This window comes from Nicotiana sylvestris, chromosome 8 (assembly GCF_000393655.2).
Source record: "Nicotiana sylvestris chromosome 8, ASM39365v2, whole genome shotgun sequence".
Taxonomy (NCBI): Eukaryota; Viridiplantae; Streptophyta; class Magnoliopsida; order Solanales; family Solanaceae; genus Nicotiana; species Nicotiana sylvestris.
Window position 1 is genome coordinate 12589046 of NC_091064.1, and position 10861 is coordinate 12599906.

General features: G+C 38.6%; 1 protein-coding gene across 1 annotated transcript; it reads right to left on the reverse strand.

Annotated features, from left to right (window-relative positions):
• Nucleotides 1–3157: 3157 nt before the first annotated feature.
• On the reverse strand, nucleotides 3158–9779 carry LOC104229572 (F-box/kelch-repeat protein At3g06240-like). Its single transcript, XM_070155532.1, has 2 exons — nucleotides 8801–9779; nucleotides 3158–3214 (listed from the first exon to the last, which is right to left on the reverse strand). The coding sequence occupies exon 1, from the start codon at nucleotides 9707–9709 to the stop codon at nucleotides 8849–8851; it is 861 nt and encodes a 286-aa protein (XP_070011633.1). The 5' UTR covers nucleotides 9710–9779; the 3' UTR covers nucleotides 3158–3214; nucleotides 8801–8848.
• Nucleotides 9780–10861: the final 1082 nt, after the last annotated feature.

Below are 10861 nucleotides of genomic sequence, written 5' to 3' on the forward strand. Positions count from 1 at the left end.
CTGTGTTCGTCCCACTTTTGTCGGTTGCCTCTACTGCATAGCTTGAAATCCGGCTTATTGAACCCGCCCATGTGACCGTATCTAGCATATATGAGGTGGAGACTGCAGAATCCTTTGGCAAGATCTGGATGGTGGAATGTCCGAGGTATTTTTAGGAAATCCAGAAACCTGTGTACCGTGACAGCTCTAGGTGCAATTAAGTATTTGAATCTAAAAGGGGCTTCATCAATCCCGATGTACCCTGCTATTTCTTCCAACGTCGGGGTGAGCTCGAAGTCCGAAAAATGGAACACGTTGTGTGCGGAATCCCAACAAGTGACCAATGATCTGATGATATCACCCCGAGGCTGAATGTTTAGTAGGTCCGGGAGACCTTTCAGATATTTCCTTACTTTGTCTTGCCCTTCTTTGCCTAAGTCGTTCCACCATAACCGCAACTCAAACGGGATCCTGGTCATTATTGAAAAGGGTTCGTTTTGTACCGTGCTCATCCTGCACATTTATTGGGGTGATTATGCCTAAGTGAATAATAAAAAATAATAAAAAAAAAATAATAAAACTTTATTTAGACGTCTACTTTTATAAAACTTTATGAAAAACCCTGCACATTTATTACTTTCATGACTTTTGGCAAAACCAGTAATTTTGCCACAAATAAAGGCGTATTTTTATATTTGTATATATATATGTAGAGATATATATATATATCAAAAATAAGACTCTTTTCCATCTTCATTTTTGCGACAGGACAAACCATATATATATATATTTAAAAGTATATAAAAGTAGAACGACGACCCCTTTTTTCTTCTTTTCTATTTTTCCTTTGCAATTAATTAAAATAAAACTAATAAGACATTTTCCTTTCATTTTCTCAAAATTTCAGCAGAGTTTTGACTGTATTTTGGCATTGGCTTTTTTTTTTTTTTCAAAAATAAACAATTAACTCCTTAACCGCTATTCCTTCCCCTTTTTTTCGATTTCCATTATTCAAACACTGGTCAGCATGCGGGCTTGAGACAAATAGATGCACGGAAAACAAATGGGATGCATTAGGATGGTCCTTTCATACCAGGTTGCTAGTCCTAGACGGACCCAACCCCTGTGTTGAGTCCCCTAAGTCATATGCAACATGATGCAAATAAGCGCTCCTACTAGGGATCCGGCATGAAGTCACGTTATTCTATGTTCAAAACCTGGGTCAGTGTTCTAGACAGTGTACCCGAGCAGACAACTCGGGCCGAGGAGGGGCAACTTACCGGGAACCAAAAGGCCGTCCGGCTTCGTAACTTATCCGTCCTCTTTCTTATTTCGGGTATTGACACTAACAGAATAGGGAGTCTCGACCAGCGAGCTTCTCCCCGGAGGTAAGAAGAGAAGGGTTTCGGCACAGTTTATATATACAGTCCAAATAATATCAAAGCAGTAAAAGCAGCATTTAGCACATTAGGCTCAAACACGTAAAAAACCAGATAATAAATAAAGCCAAATAATAACAATTATTTTAAGCTCGAATTCTTAACCCTGAACCAGTGGTTCTGGGTTACAGATCCCCAGCGGAGTCGCCAGAGCTGTCACACCTCCTTTTTACGCGCCCGCGGGGGCGCAGGGGAGTTTTTTCCAATTAAAGGACAATCGAAACGGGATTGGTTTAATTATTCAGAGTCGCCACTTGGGAGATTTAGGGTGTCCCAAGTCACCAATTTTAATCCCGAATCGAGGAAAAGAATGACTCTATATTATGGTCTGCGTACCAGAAATCCGGATAAGGAATTCTGTTAACCCGGGAGAAGGTGTTAGGCATTCCCGAGTTCCGTGGTTCTAGCACGGTCGCTCAACTGTTATATTCGGCTTGATTATCTGATTTTATACAAGTGTGAACTTATGTGCAAAATTTAACTTTTAACCGCTTTTATCATTTACTGTTTTTATCAAGAATTGCAACGTTGTGAAAATGTATCTCGAACCGCGTTACAATCAATGTACCCGTGGTCGTCGACACACTTTGACTCCGTTGAGATTTGGATTTGGGTCACATCAATGTGCACCCGAGTTTAAGGAAATTAAATTATTAAAGGCGCGCCTAAAGCGACTAGCGTATTTATTTTGGGTAGGACCGTGGAATTTTACTAAACGGTCCATCCCGAAGCCTAAACAATTTTTAAAGCAATATTTATTGAGGGCCCCGCAATTTGTATTTTTATTTGGCGAGGCTCACCTCGTTCTTTATTTCTAATGAATTTGCAACGTCATGGACATGCATCTCGAACCACGTCACAGTCAATGTACCCGTGATTAGAGAGGCATTTCGAATCCGTCGAGATTTGGATTTGGGTCACATAAATGTGCACCCGAGTTTAAGAAGGTAAAGTTTATTAAAGCGTATCCTAAAGAGACTAACGTGTTGTCATTTTAGGAAGGTTGTGAGATTTGCTAAACAACCCGTCCGGGAAACTAAATGCTTCAATGATTTACATTTAACAAGGGCCCCGCATCTGCGTGTTTTGTTTATTTTCATCGAGGCTCATCTCGTTCTTATTTTAAAAGGATATCCTATAGCAACTACGTTTCTTGTCGTGTTCGTCTCTATCAATTGAAAACGGTAGACAGTCCTAATTAATTACATGATTGCGAGTTTACTTATAACAGGATTTAAAATGCTTTTACAGAATAATAAAATGTGACTGCGATTATGGATAACTAGCCGAAAATTATGGGCCCAAACCTAGCTCATGCGAGATGGCCAGACTTAGGCCCCCTTTTTCGATATGGGCCTAACTGATTTGTTTCGATTTGGGCTCGGCCTTCATGAGATTGAGGCCTAGGACTGATTCTTTGTTCTGTGAAATGAGTTTATCAATTTATATGGGACAATCTGGCAAAAGGAGAAAGAATTTTAACTAAAGTGGATAGTTTTCCTATTTGGCTTACATTAGAGAATATATTACACCCTCAGACTAAGTCTAAAGGTACAACTTATTACACTGGGAATGTTTTTTTTTCACCTAACAGCACACATACATGACTAGCATGCATTAACCTGCATTGATACACTAAGCATGTAGGCTACTTCTATTATCCAAACAAAAATGTAACTACTATATACTACATGACATTTAACACAACAGTCCACGTGTATATAAACAATCTGCAGGTCCTCTCTTTTGCATTTATGTTCAAACTCTCAGTTACATTAGTGGTATCGATTGTGTACCTGGTAAGGAGGACAAAGAAGAAAGGAATGATCAGCTAAGCAATATGCAGTGAATACAGCAACAGCAGATAACACCAACAACACAGCAACAACAACCAGCCACAATGATGAAGCTCACAAGTGGTCGAGCAACAAACAAGCAGTCCCAGGAACAGAATGATGAACCAACAGAAAACCAGAGTATTCAATATAACAGCACCAGCAGTTCAACAATCACAAACAGCTCGGCAAATAACCAACAACAATTAGCAAAGACAGCTTGGCTAACTTGAACTCCTAAGCAGTTTTCAGACAGTGTTTTGTTACAATATTCTGAAATTTTCTTTTTGTTTTTTTTTTCTTTCTCTCCAGACTCAAAAATGTCCAGCCTAAGACCCTTAAACTTCCGCCCCTGTTTTAGTTATCAAATGGCCTATTTATAGGCCAAATGCACCATTACAGCTGAGCTGCCCTGCCTGCCAATTGGCAGAATGCCCATACTCTTTTAAGCCCATGCTCAGCATGCTTGGTGTCAGCTCCCTTTATTCCCCACGCCTGGTTTTGTTTAATCCAGAATTATGGGCTCATTTGTTTATTCATTTTGAGCCCCCATACCCTTGTGTCTTGTTCCCCCATTGGTATTAGTTTAATCCTAAGTTAGTACCCTTTTTGTCAGCTCACTTAAACTAATTACTTCTGTTCTTTTTAAACACCCCAGAATACCCCCGTTAACCTTGATTATTACTGCCCCTGCCTATTGCAGCATTAGGGCATTTTTGCACTGATGAAAACTCGAACTCAGGACTGCCTAGACTGAACCCTTTTAGTCATTTTTATAATGCCAACAGACCATTTCAAACATTACTAGGTCATCCAGCCAGTGTCCGAGTTTAATTAGTTATGTGAAACTCCTAGCTCCTTCGATCCATTAGTTATAGAAAACTAATCGACGACATTTATCGAGTCGACTATACTAATTATAGCAGGTAATAATCAGTCGCTCATATAAACAACACGTTCGGGGACCTAAAGGGTATCAGACAACTTTTATTAAATTACTGGGCCTATATGAATTAGTTCCTTTGACGATTAATCTAACTGACGATCATGTTTATCACAGAGTGTATTCAGAACAAACAGAAGACAATCGACCAAATAAAGGGTCTTTAACAGAGATGAAAGAAATCTGGAAGAAGTAACAAAATAACAAACAAACACAAAGAGATATGCTGACAACTTATTTGGAAATAAAACAAAAGAACGGAAAACTTACCAAAATGTTTAAACCAAACAGACCCAAATCAAACTCGACTTCGAACCTTTGAGGCCGAACAAACCTTAATCAGGGTGTTCTCACATGAGAACACCTTGGTTAAGGTCTATTAGACCTCAAACCTATGTCAAAACTGGCCGGGTTCCCCAGGTGCATGTGCTTCAGAAGTCTGGATTTCCAGATCTGGATTTTTGGGAGTTGTGGGTGGATTCGGACCAAACCAAGCTTGGTTTGGTCACGAGGAAGGTCAGGAGAGTGTCTAGCATGAAGATGGGGTGGTTTGGCATAGGTCCAGGTTCGACTCAAATCTTCAAACGAAGATTCGAGACGAACGGAAGTGATTCGAGGCTTGTGGTTAGTGGATTCGTGTTCAGGATGGTCGGGTGCATCGGGGGTGTTATTTTGGTGGTCATCGGAACTGTGGTTGCCAGGCTTATGGTGGGAAACCTAGGCTGCTAGGGTTTGAGAGGAAAGGGAGCCTGGGGAAGATGGTGAATAGTGGCCGAGGGGGGGGTGTGGCTTGGGGCGTGGGGTAAGGGGGTTAGGTTTATATATGTATTGAGGGTTTAGATCCTGGCCATTGGATCAATTGAGATCAAGGGCCAGGATCTAACCATTGAGGAGGGACGACGTCGTTCGGGAGATGATAGTGGGTTATGACCGGGTAGGGGATTGGATCGGGTCATGTTGACGGGTTTAGAGGAAGGCCTGGATCCGTTGGATCAATGGGAATGAACGGCCCAGATTAACTTGCCTGAAACGACGTCGTTTCGACTTAGCAGGGGCTGTATTGGACCGTTTGATTGCCATGAATCAACGGCTCAGATTGAGGCGCTGATACGACGTCGTTTGGGACGTGTCCGGGCAGCCTGTGTTTGGACTGGATCTGTGTCCTGGTCTTGGGCCTATTTTGTTTCATTTCTTGGCCCAAACCGATTTTCCCTACTCTTTTGCTTTTGTTTTCTTTCTTATTATTTTTTCTTTTCTTTTAAACAAAATAAAAATAACAAATAATAAGGTAACGGAATTAAACAACAATGCAACATTTTAACACAATTATCACAAAAAATATTTACGTAGGTTAGCTAAGAGCCTAGGGCGAACGGTGCACATATTTTTTGAATTTTCTTTTACTGACCGAATTATGGTTTAACCATCCTAATACATATATTTTGTATTTTGTTTGTTAATGATTAAATGCAAAAAAAAGAATGGACAGATCCACAAGTGACTAACAACACATGAAAACTCGAACAATTGTACAACGAAGCCATTTGTCACTATTTTTATTTTCTTTTGGAGCGAATGTCCGTAAAGCAAAAATCACGTGCTTACAGCTGCCCCTCTTTGCACGGAGACACGAAGGGTTTTCGCGCAAAGATAAAGCGAGCGATTTTTGCCCGTCCGAATACTCCGTGTGAAGCATTTTTGAAAAAGATTTGACCGAACCTTTGCTTCGGATGAGAAATACAGAGAGTAGGTTTGGCTTATCAATATATAGAAATATTGCACGTGACAAAAACTATTGCTTCTGGTGACTCAAGAGGTGACTTTCGTACATGAATTATTAGGCCAATAACGATTTGTGGCTGATATTGGATTAAGCCTGTCACTACAAGGGGCGGAGCTAGGTGCACCGTCCGAATCCCCTTTGTCGAAAATTACACAGTATATATAAAGTCAATCTTTCCATATATATATAATAGATGTTGAATCTCCTTAGCGTCTTCACGTGTTTACTTTTTTTATTTTTTGAATCCCCTTAGTGAAAATCTTGCTCCCACCACTAGTCACTACCATATGAAAGCTGCTAGGTTGTTGTAGAAAATCCAATTGCACATCTATAATTTTTAATCTATTCAATAGATTTCACACCAAAGTCTTTCTATCTTTTCTTTAATTATTCGACATTTGAAATTCATCAACTCGACTAATTTGATTTGTGCTGAATCGGATCATTACGGGGTAAATACTCCCTATTAAAAGTTCTAATATTTTCAAGGTTCGAACCCAAAAACTCTCATTAAGAGGATATGAATCGCGACTATCCCACGAAACTCTTTCGTGATCCCAAATGTTTTTACCTAATAATTCGGTGTGAACAGAAAATTCGGCGTGTGCGGACTTGAGAATATCTTCAACTTCATCATTGATTAGATTTAGTTATTTGGTCAATCATATAGTAAAGCAGTATTATGGGAACTTTATGTGAATAGATAAACGTCAAAAGCAAGACAATAAATTGCACAAGATTGTGAAATCCATTTCCAGGAATAAAAAATCTTTGTACTTCCTAGTTGCACTTTCTCTCATTATTTGATTGGAAACTAGAAGGGTATATAAATGCTAAATAAATAGGAATGTAGTTAAAACCTTGGACGACATTGTACTTAAATAACAATAAATACTGACAGTCATGTTGAAAAGGACATTATTAATGATTAAATATTGAATCCCTTTAATATAAGAAAAGATGCTATTGTAATGGTAAGGGGGTTCAAAAATTATTTTAAATCACAAGTTCAAATCCTAGATATGATATTTTAAAGTATTTCAAAACTTGCTCTAGGTTGTTTTTGAAAGGATGCCTTGGCGTAACTGGTAAAGTTGCAGCCATGTGACCAGGAGGTCACGGGTTTAAGCCGTGAAAACAACCTCTTGTAGTAATGCAGGGTAAGGTTGTGTAAAATAAACTCTTATGGTTCGGCCCTTTCTAAACCCCGCAAATAGCGGAAGCTTACTGCACCGGGTTGCCCTTTGCCCTCTTGGTTGTTTCTGTTGCATGCTTCAGCTTTAATAGGCAGATATCAGATGAAGGAAATTTTAAGTGATAGTATAAACTCAAGCTCTGCATTTGGGTGCCATTTTCCATATAAAGAGGCAGAGGCTTCTGAAGATTTCTCTAAATTTCTAAAGATTATTTGAAATAGAAGTTAGATGAATAACAGCTTGCTGCTATTATATATATATATATATATATTAATATGTGTCAGCTAAATTTTTTCCATTCTCAGACTATTGATACTAATTCTCTTTACCTTCCAAACTAAACTGTCTTGTTAGACAAGAAGAATAGGACGACGACAACAACAACAATCTAGTGTAATCCGACTAATAGAATCTGGGGAGGGTAAAATGTACGCAGACTTTACCCCTACCCGAAGAAGATAGAGAGGTTGTTTCCGAAAGACCCTCGGCTCAGGAAAGATAGAGAAGAAAGAGTAACAGCAAGTAACAACACCAGCAAATCAAACAGAAAGTCAAAGAGAAAGAAAAGTAAGCAATAACATAAATCTAATAATAAGAAAATACAAGACTAACACTGAGGGATGCATTAAAACTACCGGAATGAGCAAGGACACATCTCGACTACCTAGCCTACTACCTTAATTCTCGACCTCCACACCTTCCTATCAAGGGTCATGTTCTCAGTAAGCTGAAGAATAGTCATGTCTTGCCTAATTACCTCTCCCCAATACTTCTGAACAATACAACACCAAGTGATTTTATAAACTCTTGCACAGAACAAATAAATCAAACTCCATTTCCTCCACAACAAGAAGAAACGACATAGAGGACTCATCCAACTCCAATGTGGGGTGATGCCGTACTCGATTAAGGACCCGTTTAGTTGTTGTGCGGTTGCAAGGGAGCAAAATGTATCAAGAAGATATGGAGCAAAATAGAAAATACTTTGAAGACAAGGTTACAACAGTGCATACTTTAGATGCTAAGGACTTTTGGCCCTTTGGTGCAGCAACAACAACAACAAACCCAATGAAATCCCATAAGTGTGATCTGGGGAGGATAGTGTGTACACAGACCTTATCCTTACCGTATGAGGGTAAAAAGGCTCCTGTCTCTGCAACTAAGTTGACTACATATAAAGACAAAGACCGTCAAAGCCGGAGCTAGGATTTTAGTTTACGGCTTATGGAACATAATCCTTTTTACTTACGGGGTTCTAAATAGAATATTTATACATATTCACATCAACTTTTTAACACAAAGTCAAGATTTGAGTCAAGCTATTGGGTCCTGCCAAACCCGTAGTTTTAAGGCTGGCTCCGCCCCTGAGGTCTATCACTTGATTAAGATATGAAATCACAATAATTAAACGAGAAATACATCAAAACAACAACAAGAGTGCACTAACAACTAATATAAGGCAACAAATGGGAAAGCAAAAGTTCAACATTCAATATGCCATAATTAGATAGCTCTAAACTAGGTGAAGCAAATGTGATAAAACATCTTACACTCCCACTATGCCATGAAACAGAATTAGCGGAAAGCGACATTCCATGTCGATTGAACTTGGTAAAATACTTTACCTTCTAATCACGTTCTTCTTTCGCACACCAAGAAGTTCTATAGTCCAGCTAGTCTTCAATCCATAAGCTTCCCATTCCTTCCAAGAACTCGTCCGAAACTACATTATCTCCTTGAAGCAAAACAAGTGATTCCATGTAATTTTGAACATAAAACGAGCGGGAACTCCCACGGATACCAAGATCCTTCTTGTGTCCACTATTTGGATCATAAGAAACCAGCTCATAGCTCCTAGTTGAAAACAAAACTTCACCATTATTCCTAAATCCAACTACTCTCTCCATATCATCCAAATTTATACTATAAAATCTAGTCCAAGATTCCAAAACTCCGTACTGCTTCATCACCCATACTTCACATGAACCACCATCTATCTCCCTCTCATACTTAACAACAGCAAGGGATCCCTCAAACACCATGATCGATAAATTCGTTGCAATTTGACCAGCTAAAGCATCCAGTAACATAATATCCCCAAACACCTCATCAGCTATACTAAAAGACATAATTAAACTCCGAACACCACCATTCTCGCCCACATCATATGCAATCCAATGGACAGCTCCATTCACAAAAGCCTGAGACCACATAAACTCCACCATACAATGCTTAATCTCAACTCCTATCACTCTCCTCCAAACCCCAGTATTGAGTGAATAAATTTCAACCTCAGGAGGAACATTATACTGCGAAAATATATCATAATCATTCTTATGATACACAAGTCTGACCAACTTGTAATCATCATCATTATTAGAAAAATTATCAGCACCAAATCCAAGTACAAACATGTGGGGTGACTTAGGCCTAATTAAAGGCAAGGGTAAAATTATAAACTTTTGAATAGAAGGGTTCCATAGAACTATATCTACATTCCCTACGACAGCAAAAAAATCATCACACAAACACATGATTCCATTGCAGCTGCCAACTATTCTGAAATACCCAAGTTGGCAAGTGAATGGGAAATTCAGTTGTGATGAGAAATCCACGGATAAAGTTCTATTGAGCCACTATTCTATTGAGCCACATGGTAAGATCATTTTTTTTTCAATACACGGATAAAGTTATTAAAATTATAATATTAGCCCTCAAATACCCTTTTGCATTATCATATCTGTTTGCAACTAATTTAAAAATAAATTGCAATCACAAAATAAGAGAAAAATATTTTTACTAATCAATTCTGAGTATAATTTTATTTCTCCCTTCATTCTTCGTATTTCTCGAATGTAGAATAATTTCTTCTCTCCGGATTATCTCCATAATTCGAGGGCTGAAGCTGCGTATTTCTCGAATGTAGGATAATGCAAACCTTCATGGGATGTATTTGATCTCCATAAATTTATGTCTATCCGGCCACATCTTGATCTCTTTGGAAATATCACATGAGTTTATGGAATTTTCGAGATGATCTCCATTTTTTTGAGATATCTTTTTAAGAAAATACGTAACCCTTTTTATAGGAATGACCTAGGGTTAGGATAGAGTAGCCTCCAATGCTGGGCTTTGGTAGAATAGCCTCCAAACAACACTGACAAACTCCTAGAATTTCAAGAGGTCTTGTAGTATATTTAGCTTGATCCATTAAATTTTCCATGTCTACAATATCAAAGGTTCAAACTGAATACAAAATTTTATCCATGTTTATTCAGTTTCAAACCAAATATATATTTTAGATCACACCTTGCATCTTCTATTTTTAATTCGGTTGAACCAAACGAAACAATACTGTTAAATAATCTTGGAAATATTAATTCCAACATTGACGCCTTATAAAATAAGTCAGTTACAGATATGACCCGGGAAAAAATAGTTTGTATGAATTGATTGCGGGTCGGGCTCAATCGGGTTACCGAGTTTTGCAAAACCCCAAACCCCCCCTCTTGTGAGTAACTAATTTTCCAGCAATGGCAGAAGTCTAAAAACTCCAAACCTTAACCTCTCTGACCTCCAAAAACAATGTCGATTACACTCTCAGCTCTCTCATCTTCAATCTCATCTCTCAATAAACCCCATAAAATCTCCTCCTCACATTTTCCTTTAAATGCTTGCCCTCGCAA